The 23902-nt window shown below is 38.3% G+C and overlaps 4 protein-coding genes across 5 annotated transcripts; all 4 read right to left on the bottom strand.

Moving 5' to 3' along the window:
- Positions 1-1827: 1827 nt before the first annotated feature.
- Positions 1828-3576, bottom strand: LOC110754633 (UPF0496 protein 4-like). The gene has a single exon (XM_021955732.2). The coding sequence runs from the start codon at positions 3051-3053 to the stop codon at positions 2037-2039; it is 1017 nt and encodes a 338-aa protein (XP_021811424.2). The 5' UTR covers positions 3054-3576; the 3' UTR covers positions 1828-2036.
- A 1039-nt stretch (positions 3577-4615) lies between these two features.
- Positions 4616-7928, bottom strand: LOC110754601 (BTB/POZ domain-containing protein At3g19850). The gene is made up of 3 exons (XM_021955688.2): positions 7494-7928; positions 6250-7413; positions 4616-5229 (listed from the first exon to the last, which is right to left on the bottom strand). The coding sequence occupies exons 1-3, from the start codon at positions 7554-7556 to the stop codon at positions 4816-4818; spliced, it is 1641 nt and encodes a 546-aa protein (XP_021811380.2). The 5' UTR covers positions 7557-7928; the 3' UTR covers positions 4616-4815.
- A 928-nt stretch (positions 7929-8856) lies between these two features.
- TAF15 (TBP-associated factor 15) lies at positions 8857-12961 on the bottom strand. Of its 2 annotated transcripts, none has more exons than XM_021955734.2 (8): positions 12731-12961; positions 12115-12282; positions 11619-11974; positions 11310-11504; positions 10478-10561; positions 9839-9920; positions 9628-9754; positions 8857-9346 (listed from the first exon to the last, which is right to left on the bottom strand). In XM_021955734.2, the coding sequence occupies exons 2-8, from the start codon at positions 12232-12234 to the stop codon at positions 9108-9110; spliced, it is 1203 nt and encodes a 400-aa protein (XP_021811426.1). In that variant the 5' UTR covers positions 12235-12282; positions 12731-12961; the 3' UTR covers positions 8857-9107. The 2 variants fall into 2 exon arrangements, with proteins under 2 accessions (XP_021811426.1, XP_021811425.1); XM_021955733.2 differs by having other exon boundaries at positions 12726-12961.
- Positions 12962-14690: 1729 nt separating this feature from the next.
- PRP40C (pre-mRNA-processing protein 40C) lies at positions 14691-23391 on the bottom strand. Its single transcript, XM_021955694.2, has 16 exons — positions 23152-23391; positions 21994-22298; positions 21762-21905; positions 20806-21454; positions 20547-20683; positions 19597-19634; positions 19381-19459; positions 18798-19253; positions 18166-18249; positions 17559-17699; positions 17353-17459; positions 16828-16951; positions 16344-16487; positions 15623-15769; positions 15337-15459; positions 14691-15203 (listed from the first exon to the last, which is right to left on the bottom strand). The coding sequence occupies exons 2-16, from the start codon at positions 22288-22290 to the stop codon at positions 14886-14888; spliced, it is 2988 nt and encodes a 995-aa protein (XP_021811386.1). The 5' UTR covers positions 22291-22298; positions 23152-23391; the 3' UTR covers positions 14691-14885.
- Positions 23392-23902: the final 511 nt, after the last annotated feature.

Raw genomic sequence — 23902 nt, forward strand, 5'->3', positions numbered from 1 at the left:
TATTTCATTAAATGGTGTATTGTGTGAGACTTTTGAGTGTGTGATATATATACCAAATCACATAACAAATCACACCCTCCTATGCATGATTCTCATATATGCTCTCATACTTTTTCTTCCCCATTATTTTTTCATGCCTTTTATTGTATATAAAAAAAAATTCATAAGGGAGACGATAAAGGGTCCACATCACAGCACAGTCCCCCTTTTTCCTCCTTTCCCTCTTCCTTTTTTTTTTTCTTCTAATCTTTTCTTTCTTTCCTCCTCCCTCCCCTGACCCCTCTTTCTCCTTCGCACTCTCCTCTCTCCCTCAGTGTTTAGTAAACAACCACCAATTTTAGATGATGAAAGTTGCAAACCAATTTTGTAAAAGCTCTTCCGTTGGTTATTCAAATGGGAAGATCCAAGTAAAACGAAGGTCTTTATCTATTGAACAAAGCGCTACTACGTACAAATTATGTGTAATGGCATGGACCATTAAATATCATATTAGGTATGGAATCAAAAAAATGATTTATTTTGGTTCTAGTTTCTTTCAGCCGTTAGCCTTACAACATCATGTTATATCTACAACTTTAATATTTTAATTGCTATATAAAATTACTTCAATGTCATTAGAACATTTTATTGTCACTTATTGAGTTATTTTGAAATATTTTCTATGAATTCAGTTTTGGTTTTGGTTTAACAAATTTTGTCTTCAATGGGTGTATTGTTTTTTGTCAATTAATAACATTTTTATAATATTATAAATATTATGTTGCAAAGTGGGCAGAAAGGTTTATGAGATTTTATTGGTTAATGTGGTGAGCAAACATACTCCCATAGAAAAAAAATCCTGTAATTATAATCTATTAAAATCATAAGTAAAATCATAAGTGAATAAAATCATAAGTAAAATCATGTAATTGCAATCTATTAAAATCATAAGCAAAATCATATAATTACAAATCCGGTTGAAATCCATTACATTAAGAGGGGTGTATTCAATTAAGATTTTAACAGATTGTAATTACATGATTTTACTTGGATCTTCCCATTTGAATAACCAACGGAAGAGCTTTTACAAAATTGGTTTGCAACTTTCATCATCTAAAATTGGTGGTTGTTTACTAAACACTGAGGGAGAGAGGAGAGTGCGAAGGAGAAAGAGGGGTCAGGGGAGGGAGGAGGAAAGAAAGAAAAAATTAGAAGAAAAAAAAAAGGAAGAGGGAAAGGAGGAAAAATGGGGACTGTGCTGTGATGTGGACCTTTATCGTCTCCCTTATGAATTTTTTTTTATATACAATAAAAGGCATGAAAAAATAATGGGGAAGAAAAAGTATGAGAGCATATATGAGAATCATGCATAGGAGGGTGTGATTTGTTATGTGATTTGGTATATATATCACACACTCAAAAGTCTCACACAATACACCATTTAATGAAATACATTAAAATCAGTAAGTTTTTGAATACCACAGTACTTTTTCTTATATATTAAAAGTCCTAATTGAATACCATCGGACTTGTATTGATTATTTAAAAATCATAATTGAATACCACCAGACTTTTATTGTTTACTTAAAAATCCTAATTGAATAGTGCTGTACTTTTAAGCTTCAAAATAATCCATTAAAATCTTAATTGAATACACCCTCCTAAAATCATGTAATTACAATCTGTTAAAATCTTAATTGAATACACCCCTCTTAGAGACATTTAGAGGGAATTTAAGTGAAACTATCTCGTTAAATTAAAATCCACAATTATACTTTTATTATTATTGGTTTACAGGAATAGAAATAGACATAAGAAAATGGATTAAATTGAATGTATACCCGAACATTGAAAAGATTAGAACTTTTGTAATTCATTCACAGGTTTTAATTTTAATTTCCTTTCAGTAAGGAAGACTAAAGATGTGGGGGACAATTCCAATTTACAAAGGCTAATGAAATTTCACTATCTCTCTTTCTATTTGTAATTGATTGATTCGGGTGTGGTTTTGCTTCTCTTTGTTTGTTCGTTCGTCTCTTTCTTGCTTTAAGTTTTGTTTATGGCTTTTGGCCCCACTCCTCTCTCTCTCTCACCTTCTCCAGCATGTGGTTCCTGTTACACAAAACACCATTGAACATCTCATTCACGCCATTACTCAACTGCTCCAACCCATCCGAAAACGACCCAGTTGCCCTCTCCAGCTCTTTTACGACATCGTTTAGCCGTTTCTTCTCCTCCTCCTCTACCGCAACTCCTGCCAGGTCATCAATGACCTCACACGCTTCCCTTACACGTGTCCCCACGTCTTCCAACTCCTGCAATAGGCCTTTCTGTTTCTTGTCCTTTTCGCCCCCGAATCGCCGTTTCAACTCGGCCGACACCTCCGATTCCAACTCGTTCAACGACTCGGCCCATGAAAACTCCGCCGGCACTCCGACCCTTACCATCTCAGGAGATCCGTGGATCGTCGCCACCACGACTCCGGCGACGAACACGGTCACCAATCCCACGGCTTGCACGGTTCGACGCACGAGCTTCCCGACGCTCGAGGCCTTGCCGCGTGGCACGTTGCGGAGCCCCGTGGCCAGATCTCTGACCAAGACCTCCGCATTGCTCCGTTTTCCGAGGTCCGAAGCACAGCGCTCGAAGTCGGAGAGAGCTTTGCTGGCTCGACGGAGCTTCTCCGGAGACTGATTCCCGTCGCCGAGAAGGTGAAGAACGAAGGTGAGAAGAAGGCGACGCTGGCTAAAGCGTTCGATGTCGGCAGAGACGGAGTTGCAGAGGTCCAAGAGCTTGACGCTGTCGTCCAAATACCAAGCAAGCGAATCATCGAGAGCCGCTACTTTGAGATTGGAGATGAGAACTCTGGCTTCGGACTGAGCCAAGGCGAGGAAATCGACGGCCTTGGAGAGCCAAGACAGGCTGATCGACGGTGTAGTCAGCGTTTTCAAGCGGCAAAGCAGAGCGTCATCGAAGGAGAGTGAGATGAGGTCCAAATTGTTGGGAACAGAGTGTTTCTTAGCCACGCGAAATGGCGAGAATGAAGAAAAGTTGGAGATTTCCGTTAGGTACATTGCCAGATGATGAATGTTTTGAGGGAGAGAGATTGAACTTTTCCGAGGAAAATTTTATTTTCCGGGAAAATGTTCCAAAACGTCGGGTCGAGTGAAGAAACAAACGGCTATATACAATATGTATGTGTAGAGGTTTATATTAAAATATGAAGGGGTACCGGGTAAGGAGAAAGAGAGAGAAAGGAAGTTTGGCAATTGGCATGCAATTTCTGATAAAAAAAAGTTCGTGCTTTCTTGGTTTCTCCTTTCTATGACGCGGTTCCGAGAAGAAATCCACTACCTTCTACATCCTCAATTTACGCTATTGCCCGTCGCTTCTGGGATGTTCTTGCTGAATGCCGGTGTAGGATAGGATTACACAAATGCCCCTAACTGTTTGACCAGAGCTTTATATCAAATATGGAAAGGATATATGAAGGTTAATTTGGGAAGAACAAGTAGAGTGGGAGTTGGGGAGGGAAGGGAAGAACTGGAACGTATCTTTCGGTGGTGGACTGAACACGCTAATTTGGTGTAAAGGCCCGCTCATCCGTCATTCCTGCCTTCCCCCACTTGACAATTTATATTATTTATCCTTCGCATTTCTTATCATAAACAAGAAAAAAAAGTTAATATCGCTTAACCTACCAAGTTACCAACCATCGATATCTTTAAAACTACCTCTAAATTTAACTCTATCTTTTGTACATCTCAAAAGCACTTATAAATTGTTTTGTCAAAGCGAAGCGAGTTTGTACATCTCAAAAGCACTTTTAAATTGTTTAGTTAAAGCGAAGCGAGTGACAAAAAATTGTAAAGTGGTGCTCACGTAATAAAACAGCCTCTCTCTGCATTTTGCATTTTGCATTTTGCATTTTGCACTTTGCACTTTGCACGCAAGGGGTAAGGAAGTAATAAATGTGTACCTCCTAATATTAGTAGGCTTAACTAATTTTCTTTTCTAACCTTTAAGCGTGCCAAATTGAATTTCTGGCAAGCAAAGCTTTGATCCCTCCCCACCTACCTAACCTTATATATGTGCTAATACTTATATGAAGTTCCACTAATCCATTCGCATTAAAGGAAAAGAAAAGAGTTTTCTTGAAGTTTTTTAAAGTTCTTCATGCTTGTATAAAAAGATTGCAATGGAAGTTTTGTTCATGGCTTAAAGAAATAGCAATAAAATTTCAATAATAAAATTAAAATTGTGAATGTTTTTATTTATGTGGATGCACTTGCTTATAACTTATGAACAATTCAACCCTATTGCCCTAATCACGGGATATCAAACAAAGTTGTGGCATTATTAATCAGTCTCTCTCACATCACATGTATGATAATGACAAGTAAACCAATAAAATATTGAATTACAACAAGGCTGTTAATACAACTTAAGCCAATGGTTTTGTTTAGTTGAGGTCACAACTTGCTAATATTGCCAAGTTCTTGGCCCTTTCCCCTTCCTGGAATATATCATATATACAAGAATCTCATCATCTCTTTTATTTTTCTTTCCATTTTTATTTATTTATAAATATAAGCGATAACATATTATTGATGAACAGAAAAAAGTGGAAAGCTCCTTTTAGTTTCTGACTTGCAAAATTAAATGATATCTCATTTTGATCATGATGAAATAATTACAAGCAATCCCCCAATGACATTTTCATCGAAAAGGAAAAACAAAAGGAGGAGAGAATACGCACTGCAAATAATAACAATCTTTTACAATAATATTTAACCGTATTTTTTTAATGGAGCTCCGAGAAGAAACATTGATGAATCAACAAAGTCTAGGCAGAGGTCTAGTATGAGTTGGGGTAGCGAAAACATGACTATGCTTCACCATCCTTGACATCTGCCCCTTCATTTGCCTGCACAGTTTCTCTAACTCCACCACCCTCCATTGCATCCTCTGCAAGTTTAGTGTTTCTTCCATCCTCCCTTCTTCTGCTAAGCTCTCTTCATCATCAACACCACCCTTGTACACAAACATTTCATAATTTACACATTGTTGTTTTGGTTTTGGTGTTGGTGGTGTTATTTTGGATTGTTGAGACATAAGGGCTTGCATGGCAACCCTTGGTGGGATTTTTGGATTCTTGGCAAGCTCTTTACATGCTCCAAGGCTCAGCTTTTCATAGTTTAGGCATCTGCATAATCTTGACCGCTCCTCAAATGAAAGACTAGGATGAGACTGCCCACCACATATTCAATTCAAAAATTAACTGTCAGTAATCAACTACATTAAACATGAGTTTCTGAAATCATGTCAAGTGCTTTCTTTTCTAGTCATCTTTTTTCGGCTTTAGAAAGCATACAAGTAAAAAACACAAGCTTGAGTAATGACAACATATATTGGGTGACGTGGGAGCACATGTGGCCTTAGGACTTAACACGTGAAGCCTTGCTTTGATACCATGAAGGAAGTTGAGCTTCCACCTTAAAACCAAAAACCAATTGGCAATAGGGAAAGTAACCCAACTCCTTATAAACTTAGGTTAGATCTCTTAACTTTTCAATGTGGACTCTCAACAAAAATCACATTCACATAAATTAATTGAAATGTGCATGCCAGCCAAAAGATATGGGCCATAAATCATGTGAATACTAATATTAATTCCTAATAGCAACAATTCCCCTTTCCCATCAACAGATTATGATATTGGGTTCCCCATTCTTCGAGTAATAGTAAAGGATGCCCATCATTCTTTTGTGCCTCTTCTCCTTTCCCCCATCTGGCCATGGAGGCTCTCTATCTTTTTTCATTTCCTTTTGCCACCCTTAGTTTATTGGACAATGACATCCCCGTTTTGAAACAGAGGGAGGGATTGATAAAGGATAGGGTTACCTATACTTTGTATAGCCTAGCCACATTCCAAATATTAGAATGCATCCTTATCTCTTGAGAGACAGAAACAGGCAGATTGTTTGACCCAAAAAAAGAAGAAGAAACAAAAAGGCACACTCTCTGCAGGAACTATGAACCAATTTTCCAGATTATCAACTAAGTTTCTTCCTTCATGACAGACAATTTGGAAACAGAATGCTAATTAATGCAACTTCTCTACCCAGAAACAGAAAGAAAAAAAAAAAAAACAAGGAAATAAGAAAGAGGAATTGTTAAGTTCACTTTTTTCAAAAGCTTTCAATTATTTTGTCATGATGGAGCAAAAGAAAAGGGAAATAAAAGAAGGGAGAGGTATGGCATGCTCACCTCAAGATAGATATCAATCGCTCTGTAGGCCCCATCAAAGCAATCCCTGGCAGAATCAGGTAAACTCTCTGCAACTCCCAAAAATTTAGAAATCTTGAGATTCTGATCAGGGGATATTTCACCCAAGTACTTATCAATCAATCTCCCGGCTATCTTCAACTTCTGCACTGACACTCCATAACTTTTAACAAACACTCTTATCAATCTTTTCACAAGATTGACATCAAAAACACCCCTGTCATGCCCAGACACTAGCAAGTCATCCAATGTTGCTTCATCAAGCATTCCACCAATCAATCCTTCCAAACCAAGCCTGTACTCTTTACTCAGTCCAAAGCCAGACACAATCCTCAATACCCAAAACAGCGCTCTGCAGGAAAACGTTTTTCTCCCAACCAAAATGACCCCATGAACAGCTGTGTCCGCAAGACCACCAAACTCACATTTTGAATTCACTGCCGCTGATGATGTATGATTATAATTAGCTTTCCTCTGAGCTGAAACTTTCAGGTAATGAAGGAGAAATCTTGTGAGGATCAAGCTGTTGTTATCAGCTCCATAAGCACCCAAACTCTGGAAGAGTTTTTCAATGATCTTTGGTGGTAAAATGGCCACATCATCAAACCACCAGGCTCTGCTTGATGAGCTTGGCTTGATTGATTCAGGGGTGTTCTTATATGAGGAAGAGGGTCTAAACCCAGATGCAGTTTCTGGAGAAGAGGACGTAGAAGACGACCCGGCAATGAGGCTGCTTATATCTGAATTTTGAGCAATCTTAGCCAACAGAGCACAAATGAGTTTGTCTAGCAGACCAGATGAATCTGCATAGTTGCAGAATGAGCCGCAGCTCTTGAGGCAGACTAGTATGTCTTTCCATGACCACTCAAAAAGTCCATCAAGAAAGACTTGTGTTTGCTGCAATAGATTGCAAGTTGAGAGCTTCTCAGTCATACCAAGGTAGACTGCACAGCAGTGGAGGAGGGACACATTTGAAACTGTGGTTGTGATTCTTCCATTGTTGTAACAGAATCGAGAAATCAACTCGAACCCATCAGGGCCTCCAGGGAAGTCATCGATTTCAATCCCTGAATTCTTGATCTGGGTCCTTCTCCTTTCATGCTTGATGATCTTCTTCAACCTTCCTGAATATGTCGATAAAATCTCCTGCAAAAGTGTGTTGGAAACTTTTTAAGAGATTGTTTGATTACATAGAAAGAAGTATAACAAAGCTGCAGTTTCCATACCTCATTCACAAAGAATGTTTGCTGACCATTAATGTGGATTTGAAAATCAGAGAGTTGTGACATAGCTGTTTTGCATTGAATGAATTCAACAAACCTCTATCTGCGTCACAGACGGCGAGAGAATGCTGAAAGCTAATGTGCTGCTGGCACAAGACAAGGGGAAAAGGAAAATGTTCGTACACGCGTAGCAGTGACCCTATTAATAAAGGGTACAAGTTTTTGACCTTTAGGAGGAGCATCATGACTCATCAGCAATCCTTTAATTTAATCAGTGAACCGTGTTGAAACAAGAGGACTTCTGTTCTGTCCCAAAAGATTAAAAAAGAAGAGAGAGAGAGAGAGAGAGAGAGAGAGAGAGTAGGTTTTTTCTTTGCAATTGAGGATTTGATGTCCCACCAATAAGATGTCATGGTATGGACATCAAGGAAGGAAGGAACATATTCCCAATGAAAATGAGAAGTTGTTTTGCTTTGGGTTCTTATTTAAGAAGTGAGAACTCTGTTTTTGAACAGAAACAAATAAAAACAAAGAAAGAAAGAACTTACACAAGTTTTCGTTCATTCGATTAATCCAGAAAATAAATGTTGGTTCAACAAATAGAAAGATAAAGATAACGTGGAGATTTTGTCTTTTTATAGGCAGACAAATTCTGCAAGTCAAGAAGGTTGCTCTCATGGAATAGTTTTGTCATACATGCAAGCTCAAGTTGCCTGCTCTTTAGGACTTATTATAATTAAGGACGATCAGATTTCAGGCATGTGAAGAAGGGGCCCAGCCAGCAGCAGAGAGAGAGAGTGATAGCAGCAAATGAAGGAACAATAAGTTATTCTGTCTCTCTCGTGTTGTTATAGATGTGATTATATTTTGTATTAGCCGCATCAGGTTAAGAAGCAAAGCATAATTTGTAGTAAACAAACAAAAACTAGCAAGGTATCAAACTGAGAGAATCAACATTAATTAAGCAGCTAAATAGTTAATAGTTGCGGATGGGGTTTGGCAATTTAAGAATAGTAAGAGTGGAAGGTCAGTTGTATAAAAATACAAAATTAAAAAGGCCGAAGGTGAAATCACAAGTGTTATATCATTTAGGTAGTTGAGTAGAGCTGTGCATTGTGGTACTTCTGTTTCTACCTTTTGTTGAAAAAATGAAGAAAGGCTAGGCAGTTGATCTATAAATGAATATCAATCCTTTGCTCTTTTTTTTTTTTTTTTTTTTTTTTTCATACAAGTGATATTGGGGAGGGGTTTTCTCACATACACTACCAATGTGTCATGAAACGGCTATTTAGCTAGACCCCATTGGCCATATCCATCCTTTGTTGAAACTTAAAAATCAGGATTTCGAAACAACTCAACCATGCAATTTCGAAAATAACCCATTCCATTGTGACAAATTAATATTCATAACTTAAAAGGAAAATGTTGAAAGCAAAATTTGAATAGTGCCAACGTACGGAAAACAAATTTTACATGCAGGCGCAGATCACAGTTTGAAGAAAGTGGTGGAGACCCATATTCCATCCGAATAGCTTAAAATGCCAAGTAAAACATAGTTCAACACGAATGCAGTCCGACCTACTTGCATAAGAGAACCAAAACTCTATCCCATAACCTTCAGTAACGGTGCCTGTTCCGGTCCCGATCCCGGTCTCTGTCCCTGTCCCGCCCATATTCTTTGTCCCGATCATAATCATAATCTCGAGGTCTATCTCTCCCCCTATCCCTTTCCCTTTCTCTGCTTCTACTGCGACGCCTATCCCTGTCATCTCTTTCTCTGTTCTTGCTGCTCGGTCTATCATCACGTTCCCTTCCTCTCTCTCTATTTCTCTCCCTGCCATCTCTGTCAATTACACCTGCCATATCATTATTGTGAACAAAGTCAATCACTTATTTGACTAAAACAGAATGGCAACAACCATTCAGGTAAAGTTCCTAAAATAAACTTCAGGCTGAACAGAGATTTTTTAGTGCTATGATTTTATGAAATGGAAAAAGGGGCAATCATGTCGGAGAATGGGTTAATTAACTCCTAGGTATATAACCTCAATAATTAGGCATTTTAAATCTAAAATATTAAATCAATTACAACATACTTAAACATTACGGATAACCATGCCGAAAAATGCACAAGTACCTATTTCCTCCACCTCCCATCCAGCACGTCCAGCACCTGGAAGAGCTCGTCCAGTTTCAGTTTGTTGTGTTTTAGCGCGAAATTTTTTTTTAAGGTTGCCAAACTCATCATACATCTCGCCATCATCCTGAGAATGGCACAAAATTTCTGCTAAACCAGAACAAAAATATATGAAACTTGAACAAATGCTATCTATTTAAATAAATCTTACTTCTTCTGCCTCCCGCCGACGTCGCTTGATTTCCTCTAGTTCTTCTTCATCAAGTTCTTTGTAACCCCCACCACGTCCCCCTCTGTCAAATATAAGTAAGGCAAAGCAGTATAATATCTAGAAATGTCACAAAAGAATGCTAAGTAAAGTACAGACCAAAAAATATTTCTAATAGCAGTAGAGGTAACCTAAGAAAACAGGAAAAAACAGCATATTGTCTTCTTGCTTAACCACCACCAATGTGTATCTAATTCTGCAGCTGGGGGGAAATATGATAGTTTGAGAAAAAAGAGAAGCAGGGGGAAAAACATGGATCCCTATAGCATGTAAAACAGGAACAGGTACTTTGTGGACCAATTAACTTTGTTTACAAGGAGAAGACAACATGATGTATATTCTTCACATATACAGGTTATTATTCAAATACTTATGTATATTTTTCCGTTTAAGATTGTGGGTGTGAGGGGAAGGGAAGGGTTGACACATTTAGGTATGAACATAGGTACATAACAACCATAACAGGAGAAGACTGTGCATAGGTATGTTTATGTTATTTTAGTATCACATCGTCTCCAACACAATAGATTCCTATTCTTCATTGGCAACTGATAATATATTAAAGTAGTAATCATGTAATACCTTACACCACCTTCATTGTGACCAGGTCTATTTGTGTTGCATATGTTGCATTTTGTACGCTTTGCCCAGTTGATGTTGCCACACCTGAAACCAAAAAAGCAAACGAAAAGTGTGAACAATAATGCGCTCAGCTCAGCTCATGACACAAAATAAATAACATCTTTGTCCAACATCAAATAAAAAATGCATATGGTACTGCTATCTAGTTTTCAAGCACAATAGAATTAGCTTACGAGATGAATGCAATATGCAAACTTCTATATATCTGAATATCAACAATTGAGTAGGCCAGTACAGCATCAATCATATAGCCTCATCAAACTTAGCCTTCAAGTATGAAACCTAATGCTACATGAAGTAGTTACAACTCACAACTTCAAGGTGTTACGTGTGTCATAAAAACCAATTAACTAAGATTGATGCAGGATGGCACCTAATTCCCAAAATCTCACAATATGATAAAAGATTTGTTAAGATGTAAAGAAACTCAAAAGCACAAGAAGATAAAATAAAAAGCCCTTAAAATATAACGAGGAAACCATGCTTCCAAAATATAGAGATGCTGAAAATCCTTCACTATCTTATATAGGAAAAACTTCTGAGATTGTGGTCACCTAATTTATTAATTAAGTTCACATGACTTTCACCTATTGTAAAAACAGCTGAGCCAATTTTATTTTATTTTTAAATTCAGAGCTGCTCATGAACTAAATTATTAAATAATTTCCCACTATTCCACTTCATTGGACTGGAACTTAACAAAAACAACAACAGTAACAAGAGTCTATGAGATAGAAAAGGCCTTGAGAGCGGGAGGCGAACGCAGTCTTACATTGGACAAGGCCAATCATTTGGACCAAAGAGTCCACCTGTAGGAGCACCGACAGGACCACCACGGCCCCCAGAGTCAAGTCCACGACCCCTGCCACGACCACCACCCCCTGCGCCACCACCGGAAGCACCAGTAGGTCGAGCACTTCCGCAGCGATTGCACACACCACGAAATGCAAAATTCACATTGGAACAGCTGCTAGAAAAATATGGCATGAGAAGCCATTTACCGAGTAAATATTACATTTAAGAAATAAAAATGCTCAAAAAAGTGCAAGAAAGAGCTGCTCACCAATCTCACATCACAGACCTTGTATTCGGACATGTCCAGTCTCCCTCTTGTTGCCATGCTTTCCCAGGAGCATCACCCCGACCTCTACCGCCGCCAACACCTCCATTTGTATCCTGAGCAATTTCCTCAAGTCCATCATACTCACCGCCAACAATTGGATCGCCCCCAGGATTATGAGTCTGATCATCTTTGCTTTTTGACTCTGCTATAAAAACCCCAATGGCATTACCATGGAAATCCTTGTCGTTAAACCATTCAACGGCTGCTGATGCAGCATGTGGATCCTCATATGTTACAGTAGCATCTCCCTTAGGTTCGTTTGTCAGTTTGTCTCGGTATAGCCAAATTTTTGGTCGACCTGTTCGCTTGTCTTTCTAAATAGTAGAAAGCAAGAATGAAAAGTGTAAGCAAGAAAAAACGGATGAGAATTCCATATGCACAAAGAAACTTATGTTGAAAGTCAGTTAAAGAGTAGCAAGTGCAACTTCTTACAATACCCGGTCAAACTCCCTACCTTTAACAACCCAATGGTGCCAAAATATTCAGCCAACATATTTTCATCAGTCCCCTCAGGCAAGTTGCAAACATAGACAGACCCATTTGAAGGAGCTCCTTTTCCTGGATAGGTTGCCATATAGCTCCACTTTCATGAAACTGGGCTAAGTGAAAACCAACTCCAATCCTTCACAAAGACATACTTTCAGTAAGACATTTTTTTTCTAGTTGTATTGAAATATGAAAATATTAAACGTATTAGATAGAAAGGCATTTATTTTGCAAAGGATTGAACGTGGCAGAGCAAACCAAGGAACGACAATGTATTTAAGTGTAGTTCATAAACAAGCCAATGATGATATACTGCAAAGTTGGGATGGTTTTTACCAAATTACTGAACCATTCGAAACCATTGAGGAATATAGCATTACTCAAGCAAATAAGAAATATGAGGCTCCTAAGTCCTACACCATCTGAACAATATTACCACGAAACGAGCAGAAAACCAGCAAAGAAAAATTAAGACTTCCATGGATTTGGCATCGTCATACAATGTCAGATGTCCCAATATCAGGACTTCCGAATTTCAAATTCCTTTTCTTTTAGCTGATTTTCAGGACCAAATCTTACCTTACCTGAGTTTCCTTTCAACCTAACGGCGGTCGCAAGCCTCGAGCCTCTCAAATGTGCAAGCCCTAAACCTAATTGTGCGATTCCGCTGTCTTCATCTGCGAACCCCTAATTATAATCGCGAACGATTGAAGAAGATAACTATGTTTGTGCAGGATCAGAAGAGAGAGAGACTGGAAGCCCTAATTCTAAACTTGGGTTCCAGCTTCGGCCACTAGCACCAATTATCGGTTTATTGTAAATTTTTGTATTACCCTAATATTTCACTTTGTATTTGATCAACAAAAAAAAAAAATCTTTTTTGTAAATTTTTGTATTACCTTAATATTTCGCACTTTAAATCTTTTGTTACCTTTTTTTTTTTCTCCAAAACTTCGCCGGGATAGGCTATGTTGCATGGACACTCCACTAAGCCCAAGTGTCGGAGTGTAGGACACCCGTATCCAACAATCAACGTTGTGTCCACAATAAAGACACTCTCCATATACGATCAAGACACTTTTCGGACACGGGTCAGTATATATGGATATTGTGAAATTGGAGAATGAATATCAATATATATATTTTTAAATATATATAAGTATTATTATAAATTATTATTTTTTAATTGTCGTGTCCCCGTGTCCGAATTTTATGAGATTTTTCTTTTCCCCGTGTCGCCATAACCGTGCCCATGCAACATAGGGGATAGGTCTACCTGATAAAAAATTTGCTGGATAGGTTTATCCCGACAAATTTCGCCAGGATAGGTATACCCTGACAAACATTCGTCGGGATAGACATTCGTTGGGATAGATATAACCCTACCAATTTTTGTCGTGATAAGTCTATCGCGTCAAACTTTCACTGAAATAGGCCTCTATCATGACAAAATTTCGCCAGGATATGTCTATCACGACAAAAATTTGTTGGGATAGGTTTACCCAAATTTGTTGGGGCTCTACCCATCAAGCATTCGCCGAGATAGATATAACTCCACAAATATTTGCTGGGATAGGTCTCTTCCGACAACATTTCGTTGGGATAGATGTACCCAACATATATTTGTTAGGATAGGTCTATCCCGTCAAACTTTCAACGAGTTAGACCTATCCGCACAATACTTCACTGGGATAGGCCTATCCGACAATACTTCACATGGATAGGTCTATCCAACAATACTTCATAGGGATAGGTCTAGCCTGACAAAATTTTCACTGTTAAAAATTTGTCGGAATAGGTCTATCGTGACAAAACGTTCGCCAGTATAGGTCTCGCTATCTAAACCTTCCCTCCCTTATCGCAACTCAAGCTCTTCTATTTTTACTTATGTCTCTCTCTTTAATTTCTTCATATAACTAAACACCTCCTCATCACCGAAATCACTTGGTGTGGCATGAGTCGTGACTAACAATATGTCTTCCTTTACTTTCTTTAAAAGAGAGAAAAAGAATGTTAACGGGGTCTAGCTCAGTGGAAAAGCCCTTTAACTTGCATATCAGAGGTCTCATGTTCGAATTCCCACGACATCATAATTGTGTGTGTGTGTGAGAGAAATCCCCTCCCCTGTAGTTTAGACTATCACTTGTACTTAAAAAAGAAGTAGAAGTTTGTACTTAAAAAAGAAGTAGAAGTATATAGTAGTGGGGTTAATTCCTAATCAGAATCCGTTGGAGGCAGAGGTATTGCCAAAACAAAGACATTTAACGGACATGCCAGAAACCGGCATTTGGGTAACAAAGGTTACTAGGGCAAAGAGAAAAGCAATGAGTTTTAAAGGACACATTTTTTCAATGAATTTTAAAGTCATATGCTGCACCAAAAGGGTATAATGCATTTCAATGGTAAGTAAGCATTCGCTACAACAAATTATTCCCAAGGGACAAGATAGCTGGACAAATTACTTATTGAATAAAATTTGTAGGCTAGGGAGGCTGGGACATTTATTTTTCTTTTTTAGCAGTACAATTACTTGGAAAGCTCAACTTAAATAGTAAAACTTGTCACATTACAAATAATACGCTAGTAAAATCAGCTTAATCACTTCAAATAATATTATACAACTATAATACAGCAGCGTCGGTTTGTGTCTCTTTCCTCTCCTACTCAAGTCAAAATTATGAAAATTAGGACTTGGACAAAACAAATTGAAAGCCTAGTCTCTAAATTCTAACCAAAACATCATCTTCGGTCATGGGTACCCCTAGATCCAAAGGGAACTCTTCCACCGTCGACAGAGCTTCTACTTTTAGCATCTGTTTTCCTGTCTTCCTTGTGATCAAGTGCTGACTTTTGCTTCCGGAGCATTTCTTCGGAATATCGTCGCCACAACACTTCCCTCTCTTTTCTTGCCATCTTGTTGTATCTAGGATCTGGCTTCAGAAGACGTTTTGCAGTTGACCACGAATTTAGAACGGTTTTCCCATCTTCGGTCTCCTGGGACGCTGCTTCTGCAGTCAAGACTTCAGCCAACAGAGCTCTGAACTCATGTGCACATCGCTGGAAAAGCCAAACGACTAAGAAGGATTACAAAGTGTGCATTCTTTTACCGGAATAAGTTACAAGCAACAAAGACAATTCTTAACTATGGAAACAAAATTCAAATGGATCCAAGCACTAGATTATATATTACCTCATTTAGCATCTTTATGTGTTCCCGGAAGAGCTTTTCCATGTCAGATGGTTCTAAGTCAGGGTTGGCTGCACGCCTTTGTGGATCCTTCTCCAATTTAGGTTTAGATCCTGTCCAAGATGCCTGAGTACATGATAAACAAAACGTATAATGATTTATTAATACACTATACACCACATTCATACCATACTAGATATGCAGCAATACATCTCAGATGCATGGTTTTAGATAATGAAGCCCAGGACAAAGTCCCTAAAATATAAAACCAATTAACCAAAAATAATACCTGAGGATCTTTAATTGTTTCCACAAGTAAAGCTTGAAAAGTAGCAACTGCCTCCTTCCTGCGAACCTTCAGTCGCACCCTCTCCGTTTCTTGTTCTTCTCTTTCCTTCCTCTTCCTCAATTCTCGCTCCCTTTCCCTCAGTTTCTCCTGAAAGCCAGTGCAGGGAAGACAAAATCTTAACAATTTTCCTTTATTCAAAGTACACTCTCGTAGATGCAATAAACTAATAAGATATAGGTTCTGCTTTTTTTTTTTCAGGTCCTATAAGTTCTGTCAAATGTTTTGAAGAACTAATTCCGAAATCCCCACCAACACACCACCTGAAGTGATAAATAACAAAGATAGCCAAACAAAAAAGAAAAGGCATATTGGTTAATAAATCAATCATTCCATATTTACCACCTTAAATTTCCCACTTCTTTTAATAAAGGTTTTCTTATACGTAAGGTTCACTTATGTTATCATTATTGGTTAATCTTCAGAAGTTTAGCAAATTAACAATGACTAATTATTAAAATATACAGTTATATACACAGATATATGTTCAGTACAAGTATTTGATTCCAATCATGCAAACCTTTTGAGCCTATGAAAGTCCCGTTTTATGTATCAACAGCATGTGTGTGTGTGTGTGAGAGAGAGAGAGAGAGAGACAGACAGACAGACAGAGAAAAGGAGGAGGGGGAGGAGGGAGTTCCTAACAAATGTAGATAGTCTTTACCTGCTCATCCCGCTTAGCTTTTGCCCCTCGTTCTGCTTCCTCCTCCACAGCTTTTAGATCAGATATATACTGATTGAATAATATTTCCCTATCCTCATGCCTAACAGATTTGTATCTTGGGTCATTCCGCAGACTATCTTTCACCTACAGCAAGTCCCCAACAGAAATGAATCTACTAGAGAAAATTAATGCAAGGTTCATATAAAATTTCTAGCACACTTATTATCTCATATTTGTTTACTTGGTGCAGAACCTACATTCAAATTTTTTAAAAAAAATAAATTATTGACCCCATTATTTAGATTTCACAAAATGTGGCAGATCCTTGTGTTCTAAAATATCTTAATGATCTAAAACACCAATAAGAATTGCTTCAAAACGAAGCAGCCCAAATTCCTCATTGGCACAAAAGACACCCAGAAGCACATTGTCTGGAAGCACACACTTCTGCACATCAAATAAACCACAACCTGAATGTACCTACCCTGGACCAACGAGAAGTAACAGTAATATCTCCTTTTTCTTGAAGCATGGACTTAAAACCAGTTGCAGCAGCGGCACGCACTGCTTGAGCCTTTTCTTCAGCAGCCCTCTTCAATGGAAGGACCCTGCATGTACAATACAAATCATACATGACCATTCTCATATAAATTTATCATAGAAGCAAAATTAGATATGCCGTGCGAATCCAAAGAGATATATAGACTAAAAGACACACCCAAGAAATATGGGAATCTAGTCACTAACTTACTACTTTAGGTGGATATATATTCTAGTTGCTTTCATTGAAGGCAGACGATTATTAATTATCAGGATTTTGTATTCCTTCAGTGGACATCTTGTCCTCTTTGTTGTAGAATTCCATTTTATTAAGAATAAGAAGTCTACTTTCCTATTGAAAAATAAATAAATAAATAAATAAATAAAAGACTAACTTCACAGCTTTATATGCACAACACCAAGGATATATATATATATATATATATGCAGTCTTCTTCTTAGTTGATACCTTTCATTCAACAAATGCTCTCGATCCCTTCGATCTAAAGCCTCAAAGCGTGGATCATTGGCCCATTTCTTTCTGAAACTTTGGTAATCGGTGTTATGATCAATATCCTGAAAATTTTAAAAGATTCCATAAGCAATCTCCAATCCCCACAGTTCAGCTAAAAAGATAGACACAAGCAAGATTCAAACTAAGGCAATCTACAAGACCTCTGATGCTTCATCCAATAGCTGCTTAAATCCCTCTATTGCAGCCTTCTGAGCTGCTCTTTTTTCCTTTCTTTCCTCCTCTGCACGTGTTTTAACATAGTGCTCAAACAACGACCTCCTAGCTGAATGACTTGGAATGGCCTGCAACAGTAGAGACCTTTAACAATAAGAAAACTATAACCACAAATTTCTTAGTGTAGCATGACAGAGAAAAACAGTAGATAACACTGCAGAGAAAAGGAAAATTCCACAACTACGACAGTATGTGCCCTGGAGGTCAGCACAGACTGACCTGCCTTGAAAGAGCCTGCCTACTGTATTCACAACAATTAATGCAAATATTACCCTTCCCAAACAGTGCATATATTGACTTCCCAAAAAGGTTAACTTCTCTCAGGACTAAAAACAATTTTAGTATTAGTTGTTAGCATGCACCCTAAGCCAATTGATGACACTAGAACTGACCCAAGAACTGGCAGAAACAAATTCACCCTTCCAAAAATTAGTAGATACATGAATCCAACAAACCTGTTTGAAGCAGTTCGAGTTGTAGGTTAGCCCCCTAATTCCCAAACAATGAAATTCCTAATATTTAGACTCAACAAACCTTAAATCGTGGATCAAACACTATCTTTGGCAGTTCCTTCTCCCACTTTGAGAATGGTGCCACTCCTCGTTCCTTAAGCATCTCCTGCATATATAATTTCCAGATGATTACCATTTCTCATCAGCCACATCTAAAGTTGCATCAACTCAAGTAAAATCAACTAAAGCCTTCAACTCAATCAAGGAATGGTTGTATTTCAAGTTACATCAAGGAGAAAAGAGTCCAAAGAAGCAAACCACACTTTCTATATACAAAAGGTCCAAGTTAAAAACTTCAAGAATGATCACCAGCATGGCATATTCCAAAGTCAATTTACTCAAAACCATATATAATAAACAAAAAAGAAAATATTTAAAACTTAATCCCACTATAAGAGTACAATTTGTATCTCTGTAGTAAAAAAAAAAGTGAAAAATCACAAACTTTAAGCCATCTCGACCCAAAAGACTCAAGAATATCATCAATTTTTATGTCTTCAGAATACGAAGTTGTAAAATAGTTATCATATTTTGTCGAATAACAATTACTATGACCTATTTATAAAAGGAGAAGAAAGATTCCAAATTGAAGTGAAAAGCTTCAAGGTTAATATTTACTTCTAGTTTAATAAAAAGCCAGAAGTGACAAGATACCTTGAATTGGGTAATACACTCCTCCTTTGTTGGCCCACTGTCTGCATCCTCTGAATCTGATGAGGAATCAGACAAGTTGCCATCCCCATTGATGTCTTTTAGCTTATCTTTACTATTATCGCTTTGCTGGCCCTTAGGTGTACTCTCAACTCCTCTTGAGCCATTTGATTCTGATGGTGCTGGAACTGGTGAGGAAGTAACAGGAGCTCCAGAATCCTGCAACTTCTTCTTAATCAGATCAAGTGCAGATGATGTTCCCTGCACAGCTGATGGTTTAAAAGCCATGGCTTCACGACCACCCGTGTTAATGGCTGGAGCAGTCAAACTAATCGGAGCAGATCCTTTTTCAGTCATTAAATTGTTATTTGGGATTGATACTGGATGTTCTTTTGGTAGATCAGCATCCTGCTTCTTTCTCAATTCTACCACTTCATTCGGGATCTGCCAGCTGCTTACCTGATTGTAGAAAAAGCAAGAAAGATGGAGTAAGGTTAATTATGTGTAGTGTGACTATTAACACCTACTTATACGACAGAGTTTCTGAGCACCCAAAGGTTTTAAAAGACAAGCATACGACCCATACCTTGGTTTTACTATTATGGTAAAACTTTTTCCCATCACTTGTTGTGACCAATACCCAATCAGTTCCAGATAAATTTACCCTAAACAAATAAAACCAAAACAAGGATAAATAAATAAATAAAACTTATGCTGCTTCTAGATTGTAAAGACATTCGGAAACAATGACGAGAGGGTAGGGAAAAAAGGGACAAGCGCGAAAGGATAAAGTAGAACTTACGTCGAAACTGGAGTTGGCTGCATAGAGACCTTATCAGGCTGCACAAAACAGCAGTTCAAAATTAGTCAGACATAACACCAACCCCATCGGCAAGGCTAAAGTTACTCGTGATGCCTAGAAAAAGGAAACAACCATTTACTTATAAGTTATAACCAGATCTAGGGGCACCGAAGTTTAGATTCTAAAAACTCTCTATCCTTATCTTATAAATCCCTATAAGAATGAGATTTTTTATAATAAAAAAAAGAGTTGTATGAATGGAATCCTCATTGTCATAGCATTCAAAGCATTTAAAAAGCCATCTCTGATCCAATTAAGACTAATAGGATGCAATTTTTCTATAAGTAATAAAAGGACAGCAAAACTACCACAGGGTCTACAATAGGAAACACTGCAAGAACAAATGCAAATTCAGAAACAAAAGTTCTTTTTACTTTTTTGTCTGAACAGACGAAAAGCTTAAAGATTATCCTGAAAGATTCATATCATCCAAAAGCACTTGCAGTTTTCCATACTAATGCACAAGCAACCTCATTCCACATCGCACTAAACTGATATACACTAGCATACCAACATATCAATAAACAACCTAGACACAAGTCATAAATTACGCATGAGAAGAGTAGGGACCAAAGCTCCATACCTACAGGATATGAAGAAGAATATGGTCCACTTTCTCACCACTTATATTGGAATGTGGACACAACAAGGTGTTCTGGTTAAAATAAAAATACTATTTAATAGGAGGAACATAATAAATTCAAGGCCACAGAATGAAATGCAGCAGCAACAAAATCCACCTCAAAAGATTTTCAATCTGCATCTCAAATACAGTTAAGAATCTTGCAACACCATTTGGTGGTTAATCCAAGATAAGGCATCTTGCAAACTGAAATTTCACAAAAAGTTTATACCATTTGAACGTAAAAATTAATCATAATTGCACATACCTCCTCCTTAAATCCAGGGGGCTTATCATAAGTTGATTCGCCGGTCAAAGCATTATAATAGTATACAACTCCTGTCTCTGTCTTGTGAGCAGTCCAGGCATCCAATTGTTCATTAACAGAAGCTCTATTCTCGTTGCCTGCATCATGGAATTGTTTCCTGTTATCTGTAAAACGCCAATACCCAATGTATAGAGGGGAGGATAGAGAGATAGAGAGATAGAGAGAGAGCTAATACATCAGTATGAAAGTCAAATCATACCAATACCAGGATGAGGTAATTCTATCTGCATCCCTGAAGACCCAGCCAGTTGATGACCAGAAGCAGCAGAAGGCGAAGAAATTGCTGCAGTATTTCCCACAGGGGTGACACCAGGAGGCTGAGAATCGGGTAAAGGAACAGAAGGGAGAGGCATAACATGTGCAGGCAAAGGAAAGGGACCAGGAAAAGCAGCAGGATATGGCAAAAACGGTGGCCTGGGAAAGCCTCCTATCTGTGGGGACTGCAACCAGACTCCCTGAGGAGGAGCGCCAATAGAAGATAAAGATGGGTAAGGAGCGCCTACTTGTGGCTGAACAGCTGATGACGCGACAGGAGCTATTTGCATGCTAGGTCTAAGGACTACAGAAGAAGAATCAATGGGTGCAGACGGTGCAGTCGGATTAAAGGATATTTGCACAGAGTGTGCTATTCCTGGGGGCCCAGGGGTCCCAGGAGTTCCAGGCATTCCAGAAGTCAAATTAAAAGATGGGGCAGTGGGAACCCATGAAGTTGTTGTGCCCAAATTAGGAGCTGATGATAGATTCATTGTGGAACTTGAAGAAGTAGGAGCAGGCAACGAACCAGAATGAGAGCTAGTTGATGACAATGAGACATTTCCAGTTTCTTGTGCAACAGCAGGTGGGATATTCTGCAATAAACAAAAAAATTAGAACAATTAATTCTTGGGATAACTTTTCAAGTTTTCATTCCACTGGACCACGAGCATCATGCATACACCAAAAATATAAATAACTCATTGACAGATCAGAGCTCCCTTTTGCTTTTAGGAAAGGATAAACAAAACTTAGAATAATGTAAAAACAAAACTTAGTATAATGTCAAAACAATAAACAGTCACTTGATACACCTTCCTACAGCATGCCCTCTGGTCTCCATTGCAGCAATACTCAGTTACTCAATATAATCTCATATGCATTCAAGGAAATAGCCCTCACCATGCCAGATTGAAACTGCTGGTTATTAGGGAAAGAAAATCCAGATTTTGGAATGTTGTATGAAAAAGAGGGACTGGCAGAAGAAGACAAGCCAGGAACTGGGGGCTGAACCCTTGGAGATGCAGGCGGATTTGACTGAATTGCCTAAGTTAGAGAAAACATCAAATTAGAGCCACAAATCATAACTAAATCCATATAAAATGCAAGATAGCATTTATAAATTGGTACTGACAGAACCAGGTGATGACTGCTGAGAGGCTCCAAAACTGATGTTTGCATTGGGAGGCACACTGTAAGAGAATGAAGGTGCGGGAACCACAAAGTTGGGTGCATTGGAGAATTTAGCCTGCAAAGGTTCTTGTATTGAATCAGTTGTAGAACCACCTGAGCTATTTGAGGTATGTGGGCCTACACTTGAAGCGAGTGAAGCTGAAGTTTGTGTTAAAGCGCCACCAGCAGGTGAAACAGATACAGGGGACTGAGACACGGATGGATTCACTTCCTGCGGTAACCAAGCTGGCGATGCCATTATTTGAACTGCATATAATAAGTCAACAAGATAAGAACAAAAATTATCCGAACTATAAGCATACACTTCATTTAACAAACCAAATCATATGCTTCTGGGGGTAACAAAAAGCATGTCTGTGCCATTACCAACGTCACTACATTATCATCAAATTAAAAAATTTCAAAAGAATCCTTTTAAGTCAAGCAGGTTTCAAGCCTTGGCAATGCTAACCCTGACAGGGGGAGCATTGCTCTGAAATGAAACAGCACTAATGGTGCCCTTTCCAAAGAGGCCTAAACCTTTTGAAATGAACCATAGTAAGCACATTAATTTAGTGTGTTTTTTTAACCTAGGTCCTTATTTTCATTATTGTATGGCTAAACTAGGTGATAATATCTAATACATATGCATCATGTGTGTCTGAATAAACCCCGCCCTGACTTCAAAAGAACTTCTCAGACCTTTATCACTCAGTGATCAGCTTCAATGCTAGCTAACTATTGAATAAATCAACAGGGTTGGTACTTGGTACTAAAATAACTTTTCATCTTCAACAGTAAAGGAAGCTAAAATAGATTATACCAAAAAATAAATAATAAAAAACTGAAATAGAAGATGAAAAGTGATTGAGTAACAGCGAAGCACGAATAGCAGAGACAAAGCCAAAACCCTAGTGCATAGGGCTCCATTCTATTTGGAGAGAAAAGCGAATGCTGTTTCTTCGTACAATTGGCAATTCATTGCCAAACATAAGAATCTAGTTGGAGAGACGCAATAGAAATCAAGTAAGCGAAAGCGTAAGCACTATCGTCTAATTTCCTAAGAAACTATTTTCCCTGGAAACAAAAAGCGAGCAGGGAGAGTTGTTTATGAACGAACCAGAAAGTGAAGGCAGAAGCGGTGCGTCGTACGACAGAGACTAGAGAGCAGAAATGAGTAATTTATCAGAATAAATATCAAAGAGATGAGAAGAGTGGACGAGGTAGGTCTCTCGTCCGCAGCCGACGGTGAAAGTTAGCGTTCGCGTCAGTGTATCTTCGCCTGCCGTCGTTTTGACCCCGCAGAGGCCGAAGTGAGAGTACGGAAGTGAATGGAATTCAGTTACAAATATTTTGAAAAAAAAAAAAAAGGTTTTAAAGCAAACAACGTGTAGATGGTAGAAATTAGAATTGAAAGGTGAAACGGGGTTGGAATTTAGGGCTGCAACGTGTGCGGACTCAACCCGACTCGATCCGTACCTAGTGTTTGTTTGGGTGGGCTAGGGTTAAAGGGTTTACAGGATTATTTTTTTATTTTTTGGTCAGATGGTTTACAGGAGATTAACCCGGGCTCAATCTAATCATAACCCAACCCGTTAAAATTTAGGGAACTTTAGTTTTAAAACACAATATAGTTTACTAATTTGGAACATAGAAATATAATTTTATCTAATTAGCATAAGGTCAAAGACCAAAATATAGTACCTAATTTTACAAAAATATCATTAAAAAAATATCAAAATTACACACAATGTCACTCCTTCTAAGACAAGCATACTATGCCACATGTCCATATCCTGCCAACCGCCATTGCCAACTGGACACCACCGTCGACCAGCCGCCGGCCAACAACCGCAAGCCAACCGCCACCA

The sequence above is a fragment of the Prunus avium genome, chromosome 1 (assembly GCF_965620075.1).
Source record: "Prunus avium chromosome 1, drPruAviu1.hap1.1, whole genome shotgun sequence".
Classification (NCBI taxonomy): Eukaryota; Viridiplantae; Streptophyta; class Magnoliopsida; order Rosales; family Rosaceae; genus Prunus; species Prunus avium.